General features: G+C 39.5%; 1 protein-coding gene across 6 annotated transcripts in view; it reads left to right on the top strand.

The window, feature by feature from the left end:
- The first annotated feature begins 17217 nt into the window (after positions 1-17217).
- Positions 17218-19911, top strand: part of abi3bpb (ABI family, member 3 (NESH) binding protein b) — a 38123-nt gene continuing 35429 nt past the window's right edge. For all 6 annotated transcript variants that reach the window (XM_063466479.1, XM_063466480.1, XM_063466481.1 and 3 more), the window contains exon 1: positions 17218-17607. In XM_063466479.1, the coding sequence (XP_063322549.1) occupies positions 17517-17607 (91 nt within the window). In that variant the 5' untranslated portion in view covers positions 17218-17516. The remainder of the gene's footprint in view (positions 17608-19911) is intronic.

Below are 19911 nucleotides of genomic sequence, written 5' to 3' on the forward strand. Positions count from 1 at the left end.
GGTTAGGGAAACCTGGAGTTAGCTGAGACTGAAGAAGAAGGATGGTTACCTGGATTAGTGATTAAATGTTTCTCCCAATGAAAATGAAACGTCCAGAAAAAAAGCATCAACTTTCCTCATCTGGAAGAGTGAGCTTACATTAGGACATTACCTATGCTGCTGGCAAGTATTTTCTGGAGGTTGCTAGGTGATGATACTGCTCCAAAAACCTTGTGATTGTGTTGTTGCTACCAGGTTGCTGCGGTCATGCATAGTTGTCATCAAAGATGCTGTTTTGTCTGCAAATACTCGCTGCCTAACCACTAAGCAATAGCAAAATTTTACTTTGAAGGGAATCAATCGCTGTTTGTGTTGCACTCTTCACAGCTTCTGTACCAGTTATAGAGTATCTAGCTAGTGTTTCCAGACAAATCAGCATCTTCCATTTAAACTACTAGCAACCAAAGGCATTGCAAGGAAGTTTTTGGTGCAGCACAGTATACCTCTTTGTTACCAATTTTATTAGCAATGCTTAGTTTTTTCTGAGCGACATGTAACCTACCAATCTCTAGGCCTGTGAGACTGGGGCCTACACATGCTAACATATTCTACCAGTTCTCTGAATGCTGGCTTGTGCTTTTTGTTCAGTTTTTTTTTTCAGGTTGGACATTGCTTCTTAAACCTGCATTTCCTCTAATGTCCATCAGACGGCAACTCCTCTGATTGTAAAAAAAAGAAAGAAAGAAGTGATGTCTTAGAGAAAATGAGCCCATTGCTCACCTGATCGCTGAGCTCAGTAAACACTTTCCTGATGAGTTTATAGTTCCAGTCACTAGCTTCAAGTCTTATTTAATAAAATATGATGTTCATTTTGGAAATTATGGTCTCATTAGAGTCAGACAGGACCAGAAAGCAGGGGAAGATTTAATATGGAGCTACAGTTTAGAAACACCCCTCCCTTGTCACGTCTGGTTTCAAATGGTTAGCTTGAGGCCTGATGGTGGCTACGTCAGTGTGGGTTGCACATTTGTTGAAAACTGATGAGCGAAATAGTTTAATTAGAACAAGAGAAAGGGACTTTGGTAACACTCTACAAAGACTCATATTTTCTTGTTTATATAAAGGTTATAGACGTTAATCTACAGCCATACTTTAGACATTGCTCAGTGTGCTATCTGCAATCCTCCTTAGAAGACAGAGTCCTTATTATTCCATCTCCTTATGCTCATCTTGGAATCTTTTGTCTCTCGCTCTGGAGACTGAAACATCAGATTATGGTCTGAAGGCAGTAACTTGTTCCACTGTAGCTGTTTGTGCTGATTGAAGTGACTGGACTGAAGCAGTTTGCTTCATTGCTTTGACAGCAGGAACACAGAAAATCTGTCGTCTGCAGCTGGAGGCTGTTCAGGAAAACCTGGTGAAACCCCCGAACGTGATGTTTTCACTGCCTGCGTCCAAAACAGAGATCACTGCCACAAACTTAACTGCATGTAGTTTCAATTCTGCTCTCAATAACAACAATAACGCGATAACATCTGCTGAAAGAAGGGCTCAACTTCTGTTTCTTCTTTTTTTCTTTTTAGAAGTCTATCTGTAGCTATGGAAAAGGGCCGTTTGTGAGGACACTTGCTGTTAGGACAGTGAATCAATTCAGCAGCTCACAGTTGGAGTTCCATGTGTTCAAATGAAAAAAAAAACGAGGAGGCAAAGCAAGTATGTGAGGATGGGTTGAGATGGAATAATTCTCCAAGGAAGGACACAGACTTCCTTGATACAGCAGGAAACATATTTGCATTTATAAATCTGAAAGTCAAAACGTTTTGAATTACAAAGACACACAACAGTCAACTGAAGCTGCTAACATTCCAGAGATGTTATCTCCAGGGTCAAAACCAATCTCAGCCTGATGACAAAAACTGAGCAGTAGATTAATGGATATTGAGTCTTTTTCCAAGTATAACAGAGGTCCAGGCAGACAAAGCAAGAACTGCCAATCAGATTACAGTGATGAAGCAACATTTGATTGACAGCTAAATGTTTGTGAACAGATGGCCACACAACATCCAGTCCAGGTACACAGACTGTGTGTGTGTGACACAAGAGCCTTTTCCAAAAAATAGAAACAATGTGTCTCTTTTGTTCCATGATAAACTTTAAGAGACTGGACCATCAGAGCCATCACCTGACGGCACTCACATATATGGAAGCTTATTCCCACTAGCTGTTTTTTTTTTCAGGCAGAGCTACTATTAGACTTATCTTAAAATTTTCAGATACTATTGGAAATTTTGAGGTACTAATCTGATATTTTCAGTTTGTGAGTAATAGTCATAATTTTGAGATTCTAACCCAACATTTTGACAGATGAATGGCATTTTTTCTTTTTTTTTTCAGTGTAAAAACAAGCTTCCAAAACGATGTCATCTTTATAAACCTGTGATGTGAGTGGCTCAATCTGTAGTCAGTTAGATTGTGGGATAACAAAGAGCCAGAACTTGATGTCAGGAGTTTGACTTGTGTTTGGGATGTACAGCTTTTTTAAATTTATGATTATTTTTTGACCTCTCTCAGTCAATAATATTTTAATTATTTCATTTTGTTCTAACTGATCTAACATCCAAATTCAAAGACACTCATTTATCCCAGGGGCGCTTGAGTGAACTGTTCCTCACTGTTTGGTGTGCTACTCTAAGCTCACACCAGTACATAGGAGATTTTATGTTATTCATGCTATTTTATGCAGATCTAATGTGTTTTGTGGATTGCAGGATTGCACATGTAGTCACACTTTGGTGAGTTTCATGAGACATCAAGTTCAGATTTTTCTGTTCATATTTTAACAGTAAAACCTTTAAAGCTCCATTGCTTTGAGATTTGATAGACCAAACAACGTGGTTACATGGATAAATGAAAGCACTTAGTGAGAACGTCTCCCCCCCGAAGGGCAAAGTTTACTGATTTTCACATTTGGTGTAACTTTTGACCAGATTTCCCCCCAAATTAAATTCATCTTGAAAACTGTGGATGCTAGACTGCTAACAAGCAGATGGATAGACAAACAGAGAAATGAAACCAATTGTCTGCCAAATGTCTGTATTTCCCAATTCAGCTCAAACTGTCTTCCTTCAGCATCAAATTTTCTTTTTGTTGCAATTTATGCTTTGCTAGCTACTGCACAATCTTAGCTGCTGTGCAAACTATACAGCTACAACAGTCTGAGCCCCAAACTATTAAAGTGCTCATTTAATCTTGTCTGAAACATGCACCCTAGGAGGCATCCTATTCAGAGGCCCAAACTAATGTTGGCCTGCTCATCTTGTACTGTAAACTGGCTTCATGAGCTGAGAACCAGTTGAAGAGAAGCCGTTTATGTTTGAATGGCTTTGAATGTTCTTTTTTTGTTGTTCTTTTTATTTGTGATGGGGACAGTATTTCTCATCATGGGGCTGGGCCATCAAGTATTTGGGGTTAATGTTTTTTTGGGTGGTAGGTGGGGGGTGGGGGTTGTGTTAATAGTAACATTTTCAGCATCCTGATGATTCTTTTTTGTTTTGTTGGACCTCTTGAACCTAAAACTACAACTCAGTATCACTGCAAAACCTGTATAAGACACGCCTGTCTACTGTGTCCATTTCACAGTTTGCCTCTCCAAAACATGACTTGGACATGAATGCAGTAGTTGCAGTAACAGCAAGTTGAGATAATTTATTTAAAGCCAAGAACTTGTTAGTAGACAAAAAATGTCCAAAGTGCAGTCCAGGGTCCGAAACGATTAAGCTAGGTGGCTAATATGTATATAAATGTAAATATATTATTAATGTCTGTTTAAACACTTTCCCGTAATTATTTTCATGTTGGCTTGAAGTAAAATATCTCCCTCTGTTTCTACAGCAACTTACTGAAACTTCTGCATGTGTTTTGAGGAGGCAAAGTGGGAAATGCACATGGTGTGTCAATTACAAGTTTTGTTGTGATATTGGGTTGAAATTGCAGCCCCAGTTGAAGCTTGCACAAAGTTTAAAATAGGCCAAAATCTCTGTAATTCAGATTGCTCTTATCTGAATTCTCTTTTTGTGCTGTTGTGAGTGCTTTCCCAGGCAGGTTTCCGTAAGTCAGCCAATCAGAAGAAAGTGAGCATTTACAGGAGCCCTGAAGAGACAGGAGTGCCAGACATGTAGTTTCACAATCACAGTCCACAAATGAGTGGACTCAGCTTTTAAAAGAGTTGGCCTCACATGTTCAGCCTAAAAGCTGCACATTTTCCAGCTCAACCATCAGTTTGTGTCTTGATTTGCTTTCTTAAAGTCCATCATTAATTTCTATTTATTTTTATATCATCAACTTGTAGAGACATGAAACGCAAATTGTTACTCCACCTTCAATGAGTTTCAGCAGAGACTTTCCCGCTTTTTTTTATTACATTCAGCTTGAACTCTGATCAAATCCAACCTAGCAGTGCTGTAAAATTAGATTCAGAGTAAAATCTATCTGGTATTCTGGGGGATTTCCTTAAATTCTGGAAGAGCTTCTCTTATTTATGTCTCTCACTTGGAACTAAAGAGGAGGATTATTTTGCTATAGACTATCTAAAGAGGCGTTCTCGCCTCACAGAGCTTTGCTTCATGTAAGCTGGCATGGAAAATGAGCCATCCTCTTCTCTGCTCTGCTTTCCAAACCTGAGACGTTCCAAGTGGGGGAGCTGACATGGTGGCGCTGGCCTGCACAGGCGACATCTGCAAACACTTTCCAAATCACCGCACCAGCTGAGCAGAAGCAGCAGCAGCAGAAGAAATAGAACAGCTTCTAATGTGGGTTTTGGATGAGCTGGTTCTCCTGGGCAGCTGACCATCGTGTCCCAATGGACCATCCATCTTCATAAACCTCCACTGAATGATTCTGCACAGGTGTCATTATGATCTTTAAATGTGTCTTTCAAAACACAAAGACACCAATTTTCCATTTTACTGAAGCTCACTGGAATTTGTATTTGACATCAACGTTTGTAAGATGTAGAAAACCATACACTACATAAAGGTTTTTATAAGACATAAAGACTTCCTTAGTGCTTCTAGCAAACACCACAGATTCTGTGCCTAATGGAAACAAGGCAGTCAGATTTTTCTGAGTTGTGGCAGTTCAAACATAATAAAGAAGTCTTAATTCAAGAGTGAGACCAAGTCAAAAGAAATTTTTACAAACCAACTTACTAAAAATACAACCAAAACATCTTAAAAACAGAAGTTTGAGGAAAAGAAAATCCAGACCAAGGACCCATCTATTGCCGTTTTCTGCAGCTGAAAGTAGACCACAGACTTCAGAATCCTAACAAAGTAAATGTTATTTGACAGACAATCAGAACAGTTTGAGCGTCTACTGTATTGCAGCTGAGACCAAAATGTTTTAGAATATGGAAAATAAACTCCAGACAGAGTTATGGAGCCAACGCGAGTCACATGATTGACGGTGGAAAACAAACAGAAACCAAAGCAGGAATCTGTTTAACAAGCAGTCAAAAGTGCAGCGGCGAAGTGGAGTCGACTGCAGTGATGCATGCAGCAGGCCCTGAATGCCTCATATGGAACTAGGAATTCACTGGTTACTAACTAAGCTTTTTTTCCCAACAAACCTTATATTTACACCTTTTGTGAAAAATGTATCCATGTGGCTTTTTACACAGGAGTCACCTTGAAGTGACCTTGCAAGTAAACACAGGTGTTATCAATCACATCCGCTGAGACTCTGAACTTAAACAGAAAAGAACTTCACCACTGATTTTTGAATGAAGACATCGGTTTCAAACTGTGTCTGTTTTTAATACTTAAACCCCAAAAAGAGACTATAAAATGCATCAAGGCTTGGTCTAATTAAGGAATCTTGATTGCTGAAGCTTTTTTGTATTTATGCTGCATTAAATATAGGCCAATATGGGAAAATAAACTATCCTTGAAGGCCCAGTTTTTACTTTTTTAAGTTTAAAAGCCTGTTTTTGTTTATTGGTTCTGTGGGAGTTATCAGTGTAAATGCACCACCAGGCCTTGTGGCCTCATAGTCTCCAGATTGAGGTGATAAAACAATTTTCAGATTCATTGTGACCTACATTACCCACTGAACTACTTTCAGAATGGAAAAAGCACAGCCTTCAGCTGTGATGGATTGAGTTGGATCTGATTTATGGCTCCATAAGACCCGAACATGGAATTAGAGGTCTGCTCCTCCACACGGGAACCTCCTCTGGGTTTAACAGGAGTCAAGATTTATTTGGAAAGCCTTTCTGTCTTTATACAGCAGATTTTCTCAGAACATAAACCTGTTCTCCAGTCTATATGACTGCATATAAATTCAACAGGAGGGTTGATTAGCGTGCTTCCTTTGGTTTCTGACTTGATTCAAACCATCAGACAGCTCAGGTCTGTAAATCCTTTAAATCTACCTTTTATTACCTGGAAGGCTGGACTGATATTCCAACAATGGCAACCATGGTCTTCTCTTAAAGATAAAGATAAAATCTGCTTCCCATTTGTAGTAATCATTCAAATGAGCCCCGACAATAAGCTAATGAGACAATAACTTCAAGATTTTTCCAGCTACGAATGGGCCTTTTGGGGGATTTCATGAACAAAAATGCTGATTATGCTTGAGTAAATGAAACCTCACTTAACAAAAGTGGTTAAAATACATTGTTATCACACACTGGAGAATTTCCTTTGGGACTGCCTGAAACACCTGAAGAGGAGCCAAGCATTGGGTAGGCATACACTCCTGTTTTGCCTCCTTTGCTATTATTTCCTGTAGGTCACAGCTACAAAAAGTATCACATTAATTATTTTTTTTAATGCAGATAATACTCTAGTTTCTCATCTGAATGCTACATTGTCTTACAAGTGATCAGTTTAATATTATTTATATTATATTCTATCAATAAGGCCACTTATTATACATTCTACAATTTTTTATAGCCTCTTAATGCCTCTTGAATTTTAAAATGAAAATAAAATAATTTCATCCAAGAAATTGTAGAAATTTTCTCCCCATCATTCATGACATCCTTTTAATGCAGCCTGTCCAATTTTGTCCTTATCCAAAGCATTGCAGCAAAAATACAGTGGGATGCAAAAGTTTGGGCAACCTTGTTAATGGTCATTATTTTCCTGTATAAATTGTTGGTTGTTACAATATAAAATGTCAGTTAAATATATCATATAGGAGACACACACAGTGATATTTGAGAAGTGAAATGAAGTTTATTGGATTTACAGAAAGTGTGCAATAATTGTTTAAACAAAATTAGGCAGGTGTATAAATTTGGGCACTGTTGTCATTTTATTGATTCCAAAACCTTTAGAACTGATTATTAGAACTCAAATTGGCTTGGTAAGCTCAGTGACCCCTGACCTACATACACAGGTGAATCCAGTAATGAGAAAGAGTATTTAAGGGGGTCAATTGTAGGTTTCCCTCCTCTTTTAGTTTTCTCTGAAGAGTAGCAACATGGGGGTCTCAAAACAACTCTCAAATGACCTGAAGACAAAGATTGTTCACCATCATGGTTTAGGGGAAGGATACAGAAAGCTGTCTCAGAGATTTAAGCTGTCTGTTTCCACAGTTAGGAACATATAGAGAAAATGGAAGACCACAGGCTCAGTTCAAGTTAAGGCTCGAAGTGGTAGACCAAGAAAAATATCGGACAGACAGAAGCGACGAATGGTGAGAACAGTCAGAGTCAACCCACAGACCAGCACCAAAGACCTACAACATCATCTTGCAGCAGATGGAGTCACTGTGCATCGTTCAACCATTCGGCGCACTTTACACAAGGAGATGCTGTATGTGAGAGTGATGCAGAGGAAGCCTTTTCTCTGCCCACAGCACAAACAGAGCCGCTTGAGGAATGCTAAAGCACATTTGGACAAGCCAGCTTCATTCTGGAATAAGGTGCTGTGGACTGATGAAACTAAAATTGAGTTATTTGGGCATAACAAGGGGCATTATGCATGGAGGAAAAAGAACACAGCGTTCCAAGAAAAACACCTGCTACCTACAGTAAAATAAGTTGGTGGTTCCATCATGCTGTGGGGCTGTGTGGCCAGTGCAGGGACTGGGAATCTTGTCAAAGTTGAGGGACACGTGGATTCCACTCAGTATCAGGAATCCAGGAATCAGTGACAAAGCTGAAGCTGCGCTGGGGCTGGATCTTTCAACAAGACAACGACCCAAAACACTGCTCAAAATCCACTAAGGCATTCATGCAGAGGAACAAGTACAACGTTCTGGAATGGCCATCTCAGTCCCCAAACTTGAATATTATTGAAAATCTGTGGTGTGAGTTAAAGAGAGCTGTCCATGCTCGGAAGCCATCAAACCTGAATGAACTAGAGATGTTTTGTAAAGAGGAATGGTCCAAAATACCTTCAACCACAATCCAGACTCTCATTGGAACCTACAGGAAGCGTTTAGAGGCTGTAATTTCTGCAAAAGGCTGATCTACTAAATATTGATTTCATTTCTTTTTTTGTGGTGCCCAAATTTATGCACCTGCCTGATTTTGTTTAAACAATTATTGCACACTTTCTGTAAATCCAATAAACTTCATTTCACTTCTCAAATATCACTGTGTGTGTCTCCTATATGATATATTTAACTGACATTTTTATTGTAACAACCAACGATTTATAGAGGAAAATAATGGCTATTAACAAGGTTGCCCAAACTTTTGCATCCCACTGTAAGATGTAACCTATGTGCACTCCATTACACGGGCACCTGTATGCTTTGGAATTGATTTTGAAATGTGATTGATTAGACAGACTATACGTACAAAAGGCCACCTGCACATTACACCTAAAAGAGCTGCTTAGCCTTGGACACCTATGGCATGAAGCTCTTAGAACGTAGTTTTGTGCTGATGTTAATGCCAAAGCCAGCAGAGAACTGTTGACTTTTACACAGTATGGGCCTCAGCACTTGGCAGCTCCACTCCACTTTGTAATGATACCACTTAGATTTTACCATTAAATATCAAGGAGGAAACTTGCAATGGTGACATCCTGTTACAGCACCGTCAATGTTCCCTCTAAGCTGCGCGCGTGCGCAATTGCGCACTACTGGCACGGTCTCTGCGCACAGAAAAAAAAATCTAACCTGAATTGAAATTAAAATTAATACTTTAACAAATCTGTTTTGCAGTGTTAGTCAGTAAGTGACAGGCTGCTCCCGTATGGGATTAGAACGATGCCACCTTATCCCATAGTCCAGACAATGATGCGATTCACATTCGTATATACGCAGCTAATCAACGTCGTTGACAGGCTCTGACAGCATCCTTATGTGCCGACACCGGTGTTTTAGCTAGCAAACCGGTGTGGCTGATGTGGAGTGAAGCCACGTTACTGACAACGTGTACAACCTTTGCAGATGTGAGCAGGACAGACGGAACAATTGACAGAAAAAGTGTGGACTTTATACCAGATTTAATATTGTGTTGATAGGCCACGTAAAACCAGAGTTATGATAAAAATATATGCAATGTTTGGTTTTCTTCCTGAATACTATCGTTGTTTATATTTACTGCGGGAAGAAATGGTGAAACCTGCGTTTTATAAGGAAAACACTCAAAAGCACTCTCCGTCTGTGAGCAAAAACAACGCCAAGAAAACCCCTCCCTTTCCTATTGGTCGAAAAATGAAACCTGGTCGACCAATCAAAAATGATATGGCAACATGGCATTTGTTGTTTAGGTCGGGGGGAAGTTTTAGGAGTGACGGCGGTGTTTTGAGATGTGAGAGATTTTCGACGTTTAGCGCAAATCTTGTGTAGTTAGTGTGTAGTGTAGTCAATAGTTTTGTTGTGTGTGTCAGAACAATGAGGCGACTGCTGAATGTTACAGGTGTTACAGGAGTGATACATCTCCTGTTGTCAGGCCTGCAGGTATCAGGCTGTTGTTCTCCTTTATCTCATAGTGGACAGAAATAATTTTTTGGAGTGGCACAAATAATTTGTCTGGCATCAAATTTGATGCAGAACAGCTGATTGTTCTGTAAATAGTTTGAAATGTTTATTTAAAAAAAACGCCTTGGCTGCATTTTTAGGTAAACAGCTGCAAAAAACTTTGTTGTTTGCATAACTCAGTTACTTTTTTTAAGAAGTAACTATATAATTAATTGCCCAACAGTCATTATATACTGTATTTTGCAGACAGAGAGTTACAGGACTCTCTCCCAGACCACAGACTCATACTCATAATACAAGTCAGAGCTTTATTAAAAAAAAAAAAGAAAAAAAAGAAAAAAAGAAAGTTGTGTTTTCAAAATTGGAGTTCAAGTTATTTTTACTTCCAATAGTGTTAGCATACTACACAGGTCATGAACAAGATTTTTTTTTAAATTTTCATTGTAAGTGGGCTAAAGCACTTAATTAAAAGTAGTCTAATATAAATGTAAATGCTGTGATTTGATTATTTTAATAAACCATGTAACTTGGATGGATTTGATGCTGGCGTGACCACAGTGCACACGTCTGCTGTTGCTCACAGTGGTCCAAGGGACCACTCAGGGAGTTTGTGTGTTCGCTCAGACACATGAAAAATTAGAGGGAACATTGAGCACCATCCTTGAATTCAGTGAGCTCTTTAGATTGACTCATTCTTACACACGTTTTTTAAAGGCAGACTGTGTGGCTATGTGCCTAATTTTATACACCTTTGGCAAAAAGCTTGAAAGCTTCTGAATTCAAAGAATAAGAGCTGTGTTCCAGTGCTTTTTTCGTTTGTGGTTATAATATAAAGCTTAAAAAGATATATATATATATATATATATATATATTTTTTTTTACAATTAACACAATATTTTGTGATGAAGACCATAACTTGTGATGAAAGGATAAAATGTGAACAAGATAAAACCAGACCTTTGTTTGACAAACAAGAGTATTGAGGAACCTAAAAATGGTTATTCACCATAACTCTGTTCTGACATGAATACATTATGTAAAGTCATTAACTCTGAGATATTTATACGCCCAAGAAAGATTGGTTTGTATGAAGTCAGTAAAATAATTATAGCTCTGGTCTATTTTTTACCACTTTCATTACCACAAATAGTAATGGTATTAGTGTAAACAAGCTCATTGCAACTCTTGTTAATTTGTATTTGTGGACCTAAAGTGTTAATTCGTCACTGGTCGGGAAACTTGTGCAAAGTCACAATTGAGGGTGGAAGTGAGTTTGACAACAGACAATTTGAGCTTTAATTTTTGGGTTTGCCTCCATTTTCTGTTCCAAATAAGCTTGGTCAACCTCAAAAACCGACTGATCTGCAGTGCCGAGCATTCGTCATGATTTCCCTTGTCCATTCGCCAGTTTCCCAGCAGCCCCTTAACTAGCATAGGCAAAGACTGAAGAACTCTTTGTGTTTTGAAACTTTCCTCTTTCTGTCTCGTCTGCCATCTGATCCCAGGCCCCTCCACCCTCCAACAGGAATACGAAGCTCTGGCTCTGATTCCACACGTGTCTCTGGGAATCCATTCAAGGCACTTGGAAAGAAATATCAAACAATCCTGTAATTACCTCATTACCCAGCGCCCACCTGAGAACTGGGAGACGGCAAGCATTGCTCGTCCTCGGATGGTGATACTTCCTGAGCGTTCAGCCATGGAGAGAAAGAAATCCATGAAGGGAACAGGTGGAAAGAAAACTGATGGAACACCATTAGAGCTGATTTATCTAAATGGTGCAGGAAATCCTAAAGGAGGAGATGATATTCAGCTGAATTCAAGAAAATGAGAGTAATGTTGAGGACGCGTAACCAATGTGGCAACCTCCAAATCTGACAAATGAGGCAAAAAAACTGCAGTTCTTCTAATGTCCACTTGAGGCTCCAGCAGTATGTCAGTCTTCATAGACTCGCATGTTAAAACCTTACAGCAGGAAGTGCTCTTGGGTTCTCCTGTACAGGGGGTGATTTTTATCCACCACAAATGTGCTCCTTGGCAGTCGTCCAAAGCCTCAGCTGCACTTGGATGACCTGTACATTGGTCAGACGCTAACTGGTTGATAAGTGGGCCTGAACAGGGAAGAAAGTGACAGCAATGTCCACTAGAAAAAGAAGCACAACCCACTTAATTTCACTCTTTCAGCTCTTTATATGGTAGAGCTCTTCTTTTTCCTCACGGCTGGCTAATGGAACAACAATAACAGAAGCCACACATGTTTTTGACACATCCTCCATCAACAACTGATCCTCCCTGCAGGTAGACTCTGCTGTCGATGGACTGCCAATGGGCAGTCAGACCAAAGAGCTGTTTTTTTTGTTTCATAGACTTCATGGAAAAGTCTTTTTGCAGCTATCACCCCTCCTTCCCAGTGGCCATTAAAAACAAATACACCACTCGTGCTTTTCAAACCCAGAAGCTACATTCAACTTTCATATTGTCTATTTGGTTGACAGGTGAATTATCTTTAATGCTGACTCCAACTAAAACCACAGTGTCTTTGTGTAAAGCAACATGAAGAAACAGATAAAACCTAAAAACCTTCTTTTCACCACCAGATTAGGTCCAGATGAAGCTCATCAGATAGGGGTCATTAAAAACAACTGCACTGAAATCCCTCAATTATTGTAGCACTCATAATTCAAAAAATATAAATCCCTGTATTTATTAAGCATAATTAATACTGACTTAATTGACAGATTAGGGAGACTTAGAGGGGCTGTTAAGTGTAAAAAAAAGTCATGTGTTTCAGCCTGTTATGGGTCTTTGTGCCTGTTTTAGTGCTTCTCTCAGTTGTGCTGCTGAAGCCTGAAGGCAGACAAAGGCAGCATTGTGCAGCACTTTCCCCCAGAAAGAAAAAAGGTTATATAAGCGTCGCTGGGTTTTCTCTCTCCTGGCTTCAGCGCTCATCACCGTGATGCGGTGCAGGTGACGCGTGGGCTCTGGCAGGCCGAATCAACGCAGGCGCTTTGTCAACAAGGGACGTTTGATTGGTTAAAGAGCTCCCAGGAACAGCAGAGGGCGGAGATACTAAATGTCAGCTTAGCCCTGAAAGTCAAAGTTCAGTCAGACAGAGTGTCATTTTTTTTATTCCACTATTATTCATGCTCCACTTTTCTTTTCTGGAGACTTTGTGTTGAAACTCTCAACAAAAAAACAAACAAACCCAAAAACATGTGTTTGCAATGTGTTAAATATTCATACTAATCAAGTTATCAGTAGGCTGATTTTTTAAATGTCATGTGCATCATTTTCTACTAATTTCCTCCAAACGAAGCCAAACGTTCTATTTCATTTCTTCACCGCACTCATGGATTCACCGATGGGACTGACTTGGAAGCGTCTCCATTACTTTTTAAGATATGTGCAGTCATGAAGCATCTGAAGCCATTTAACATTTACAGATGACTGAGGAGAATGAAGAAAACTGGACTCGTTTCAAGAAACTGCTTCTGGTGCAAGTCAGGGATTAAAACAGGCATGTTTTGGTTATGAACTTAGAGGAAATGCAGCAGCATCATTCCTGATAAACAATTCCGAGCTGTCATTGCTATAATGTATATGTAGTATTCCTCGTAACAAGTTTGTGTGTGACTATAAATCTCTTAATCACATTGGAACTGAAGTGAAACATAAAGTTTTATTATTATAATTAGTAGTAGTAATAGCAGTTGTATTAATAGTGTTAATGAATCAGTGTGCAAAATGTTTTTATCTGCCATTAGAGTTCAGTCGTAATTGTTAAATCGACTCGTTTGGCGTTGGACTTGAATAAATTGGCCGTAGGATAACAGCGGCTCATTGACCTAATTGGCAGCGTTAGCGTCATTAGCCCAATTAGCAGTGCAGTGGGAGCATAGTGCCCTGGGGCTGTGAGTATGTTTGTAATAACAGCATCCTTAATTAGTCTGAGTCCGGCGAGCTGGGCTGCCGTTTGATGTGGGAGCGTTTAAGTTTTACAGGATGAAGCATGGAGCCTCTCTACTGCTCGCAGAGAAAAACAAGCTTTATGAAGGCGGACACGATGAGAGGAGCGAGCTTTCACAACCTGAAGTGTTGACTTTGGCTGCAGCGTGTTCAAGCTTGTTGTTCACAGCTGTCAGACTCTTTACTGCCCGTTTAAACCTGCAATGTTCACACTTCAAAAGGAGCACAATGAAAAGCGGATCCACTCGACTTCTTCACTGTAGCCAAGCTGGTTTATCAGGGACACTTTTCTCCTCAGGTTTCAGAGATTTCCTGAGCTGTGTCCTTTAACTCTTCCACTAGCAATGAAATACTTGAGAGTTTAAACTGTATGGAAAAATGACTGACATACTTGCATGCAAGTAACACAGTCAAGTGAACAGGAAATTTAGGAACACAAGAAGGACAGACAAAGGTCAGAGGTAAGCACTGGATCTGTGGAAGTAAATGGGTAAACTCTCAGGTACGATATGAGCTAAAGTGGAAATCCATACGTAAAGAATAAGATTAACAAGCCATAAAGAGTTTTACAGTAGAAGTCAATGGGTTAACTGGAATGGTGAGAATGAAATGAATAAGGAGTGTAAAAATAAACTGGTTTAACAGTTAAAAAAGCGGATAACAACCCCCAAATAAGCAGAACTTTATGGTTGAAGCAAATATTTTTCAGTAAATGCATTTTGTTAAAATTTAATTAGGAAAACTATGGAAAGAAATTTTGTGACTTTCTCAAACTTAAGTATTTAGGAATCCTATAAGCTATTAGATTGAGGAAGGAGAAAACTATGCAAAAGATTACTAAAAAGCACCACTGAATGACACAGGAAATAATTCCTGCCTGTGACCATCTCCCTGTACAACTCCTCCATCTAATACACTGTAAACACTGCAATAGTTACAAACTTTTTGCACACGCACTACAGTGAAATAGCAAATGACACAGTTCACAGGTTAGTCAATTGACAATCATATATATATATATACATATATATATATATATATATATATATATATATATATATATATATATGTATATTCCACCTCTGTAATATTCTTGCGAATATTTTTTGATATTTATAATTGAGCGATTTGTGTATGTTAGTACTATTTCTTACATTTGTAAACTTTGTACCATATTGTATTATTTAAAAAGTTTAGTCTGTTACTTTTACTGAAAAATCTGGGGGATGAAAGGATTTTTTTTCAGTTGTAGTTCTGCATTTGGCCATTGGGGCAAACAGTCCATCCACTGCATCAGCTCTAATACAGTTACTAATAGTAAACGATGACGCAGCCTCTGGATTTTGACCCACTGCGGCACTCCTCTGCTAGTGTTACACTTTACTTTAACACTAGTTACAACAGTATTGACACTTGATATGCACCTGTCATCATTTCCTTTTTCAGAAGCCTGATTTGCGGCTTTGCTCTCTGCTGCTGTTGTGCAACACAAATCTCGGATACTTCATTCCTCTTCTGCATCAGCTGCTGTTTGGCAGTTTTCCCTTTCTCCTTCATCCTGTCGCATGTGACGGCACGTGTTGGATACATAAACCCAGAGTCCAGGGCCAGGTTTTGGGTTTTCCTTTCAGTCATCACTGCTCCTCCTCCTCTTCATCCTCCCTCCATTCAGGCTCCAACTTGGAGAAAACATGTCAGAGTTTTTGGCTCTGTGGCTGTTCTCAGCATGCACGTGTGAAGAGAGCGGATGTGTTGTGATGCGGGCGGAGCTTGTGTGTGTGTTTTTGTGTGTGTGTGTCTTCCCATCGTGCTCAGGTCCAGGAGCAGCGAGGCCACCGAGGACGCTCTGATTTCACGAGTTTTACTGCGAGCACGTGCAACAAACCTCAGTGACCCAAACACACTGCTGCTGTGATCAGTGTGTGCATTAATAGATGTCCCACTGACAGACGCTCGTCACAGTAGTTTGTCCAGTTCTGTGTTTGTGAAACATCCCCGGCTGATATACATTCCTGTCGTTCCTGTCAGTACAACCCTCAGAGCTCCTCCCACACAGGTTCCACATCCAGATGCTGCTCTGTGAGCCAAACAACAAAACGTCTGCTATCAACATCATTTAGGTGATGATGGTGAAACATGAGGCTACAATTATACAGAAATTAAGTACAATAAACACTCCTTACAGCACAAGAGGTAACTCTTCTCAACAAGCTGTCAACATGTGAGGCCCTTACATATATGATTAGATTACTCAATGAACTGGAAGGGGCTTCAAGGTCAAGGGCCCCTGGGCCTTATCATTTTTTTTTCTTTTGGGAAAGTTACTGAGTTAAGGCACAAATATGAATGTCCTCATAGAATACAAAGAAAAAATACTTAAAAACATAAAAAAAAAGAAAACAAATAAAAAAATGACAAAATGACAAAAATTTCAAAACAACCAAAAGAGATACGAAAAGTAAAAGAGCAACAAAATAAGCGGAGAAAGACGGTTAAGGATCAAAAAGAAACCCAAATAACTGTAAAGAGAAACAAAACTGCAACTAAAAGACTCAAAACCACAACTAAAGGACACAAAATAACAACAAAGTGTAACAACATCTACACGATTTAAAAGCCGCAAGGAGAAACAAAACAACAAAAAAGACAAAAAACAACAAAGAGAACCAAAAAAATCCAAAAAAGTCAAAACAACCACCAACAGCCACAAAACAGAGATTAAAAATGATCAAAAAGAGTCTAAAAGACCACAAAGCGGAGAAAACAAAAGGATACAATGTAACAAAAATGCAAAATGATACAACAAACTAGCCACAGAGCCACAAATCAACAATAACAATAAAAGTCAAAAAATAACCAAAAGAGATAAAACTGATAAAAATTGAAACAAGAAAACAACAAAAAGACACAAAAGAACTGAAGAAAGAAACAACATGAAAAAACAAATTGTGCACAACCAGAGAAATGTCTCTTACACTAATATGATTTTCTCACTTTTACATTAAAAAAAGTCTTGGCACAGATAAACACGGGTGTTACAAACAAAGAACAGACACTAAATGGATGATTTCACTGTTGACACAGTTTCTGACGCGTTTGTGGTTCTTTGTGATCACAGCCTGCTGCTAACCTCCTGCTCTGAAGTGTCTAACAGCCAAACCCTGGAAAACAACAAAATGAGGAAAGGGAGGGGTGAGGAAGGAGGAGGAGGTGTGCATGATGAAAAAAGCAGAGAGGGGGTAAAAGAGAGAGAGAGAGAGAGAGAAAATCATGTTTGAGGTCCAGAGAGAAAAGGGAGGGGTGCAGGCTGCCGAGAGAAGAGGGCATGTACAGTAACAGAGGGCCGTATGTGGGGCTTGGAGATGCCTTCCAGGCCACGCCCACCTGCAGAAGCTATAGATGTTGGGGTTTCAGTGGTCCCCCTCTTCACAGCGAGGACGTCCGACAGCTGAACAAGTCCTAAGTTCGACCGACCAACTGCAGGGAGAGGCTCTTAGTGAAGTTGTCCAGCACCTGGTCGCTCCTCATCCTTTAAATCTGCGCCCCATCTTCATCTCCAGGCTAATCCCAGAGGCTCCATCCTCGCCTTCATCCTCGTCTCCTGCAAGCTGAAGCTTTGAGAGGTCATGCCGGGCATCGCTCCCCTCCTCCGAGTCCTCCTGCTGCTGCTTGAGGGCACGACTCTCCTCAGCGGCATCCCTGCACAGAGGATCAGAGGCAAGTGCATAAAACGGCATGCAAAAAACTCAAGTTGCATAGCGTAATGTGAAGTCAACGGGGTAGCACGGGCATGAAAGAAAGCAGAAATAAGTAAAGTAACAGAGCTGTAATAATAATGATGCAAAAACTAAAAGAGTAAATGGTTCATTTTATGCATGAATGAAACAGACTGGCATAAAGTTGTGAATCAAAAGACGGTGACATGCTTACAAGTAGTACTAAGCAGTAGGAGGTTTGAAATAAATGAGAAAAATGTACAGAAATAAATGCTAAAAGAATGGAAGTAAGTGGGTGAAATGTCTACAGAAAAGAAACAAATAGTTGTGAAACAAAGTGGCAACAACTTGATAACAATGCAATACAGCAAATGTAGAATAATGTTTGCAGCAACAAAAATGTGTCTGTGGGTCTGTCAAACAGGATGGATGTAATAATTAATATGTGAACATGTGTGCATAGGATGGCAAAGTCGTGAGGCGTGAGAAGACAAAAAGTCAGGTTTAAGTCACGAAAATGTGGAAAAGTGCAAAGATGAAAGTAAATGGATGTAGGAGATTTAGGCAGGAAGCAATGCAGGTACACAAGAGTGAAAATAAATGGTTAAATTAAAAAGTAGGAGTAGGGAGGAAAAATCTGTGCACAGAAGACGCATATACGCATAAATATAAGAGAAAAAGAGAAAACATTAAAGTTATGAGGACAACGCTAGAAGTGCTAAAGTCAGCATGATGATTGGGTACAACTACCTTGAAGTTAATAATAAAGTTAACAGGCTGCAAAAGGCAGTCAAATATCTCAAACGTGTCCAAATTAGTTCAGTGTGATGAGTTTATTGAATCTTTTGACACATGAGGAAACCTTGAGGAAATTGAATGTTTAAGAGCTGAACAGTGTTTTCATGCTGCTACTCGTCCCAAGTTTTAGCAGAATTAGCAGATTTCCCTGGTTGGAGCGCCTGCTTATCCTTCAGTGTTCCTGCACATAAAAAAAGACTCATTTGTGAATAGATTTGAGTTTTTGTCTTGCTTAATCTGCCATGTGTGCTGTTAATGACCTGTGCAGCTCCTCGCCTGCAGGTGCTTGCCTGATTCTGTCATCAGTGCGTTCTCTCCTTTCTGCTGACTCGGCTTTTTTGGCTGCAATAATGATCTGCAGCTGCGGAGAAGTGACAGAATACTCTTTCAGAACACTTTTTAATACATGCATTTTGGCCTTTTCCTGATTGCCTTTTGGCTGCGTGTTGAGGTGGATTTTGGTTCGGTGTCTTTGTCAGCTCCTGCAGCCAGGCTTTGCTGCAGGTTGTGCCTGCCCCGGCCCGATGGGAGGAGGGGCTAATTCATGAAATAACCTGTCATTTTTTTCTGCCTCAGTGAGCTTTTTATGTTATGTAAGATGATAAAATCCCCCTCATTCAGAGAGACACGGTGGTCTGACGTGACGGCTCAGAGAAGATTACCTCACCGGGTGAGAGACAGCCAAGAGCAACATAGAGGGACAGAGAGAGTGAGTGATGTGTTTGGAGGAGCTCCGTGTTTTTTTTTTTTTTTTTTTCAGTTTGTTTTATTTTTTTTTTGCATATGTTTTCCGCAGTTCTTCCTTTATAGGGAAGTTTATTGGTGGCAAAAGTACAGAATGAGCAAAAATGTAATTAATGTGGTGAAGAATAAGAAGCACACAGGGACACGTGTGTAAATGTGGAACAAGTTTCGTGCTAAGTCCTGCTTTGATTTTGTTTGTTTCAGCTGGTTTTTTTTCAGATTCGGGGGATCCTTGACAACAGTTTCATCAGGCCACGCCCACATACAGCTGTTAGATTCATTACTATTTTATACCGAAGCTCTTAAAGGGAAAAGTTAACTAGCCAAACAGGCGATTACGGGGGTTCTCAGAGTTTGTAAAACAAAGACCAGTTGCAGGGGTTTTGTCATTGTTAAACTTCCATACAAGTCCTCTTTTAGTTTCCTGGGCAGCTGCTTCAAAAAACAGCTGTTTTCCGTTATTTTCGTTGAATATATCTAGGTACAAATAGACTTCGAGGGTTATAATTTTGCATGTGTAACTGTTTCTTCACATTTTTCTCTGTGCAAACTCAGAGTGGATGTAAAGCTTGTCCTATCAAAGAAATGCCATGTAATATTGCAAAAAGATTTCTCTTTTGACTTATTGTGTAAAACGATAAGGTGTCACTAACAAAAATTTTTTTCTCTGTTCTTCATTTTTATTAAATACCTCTCTAATTTGTTTGGTTTCTCTTTGAACTGTTTCTCCCCTTAAAAGCAGCCAAACTTTTTTTTTTTTTTT

This window comes from Pelmatolapia mariae, linkage group LG23 (genome assembly GCF_036321145.2).
Source record: "Pelmatolapia mariae isolate MD_Pm_ZW linkage group LG23, Pm_UMD_F_2, whole genome shotgun sequence".
NCBI lineage: Eukaryota > Metazoa > Chordata > Actinopteri > Cichliformes > Cichlidae > Pelmatolapia > Pelmatolapia mariae.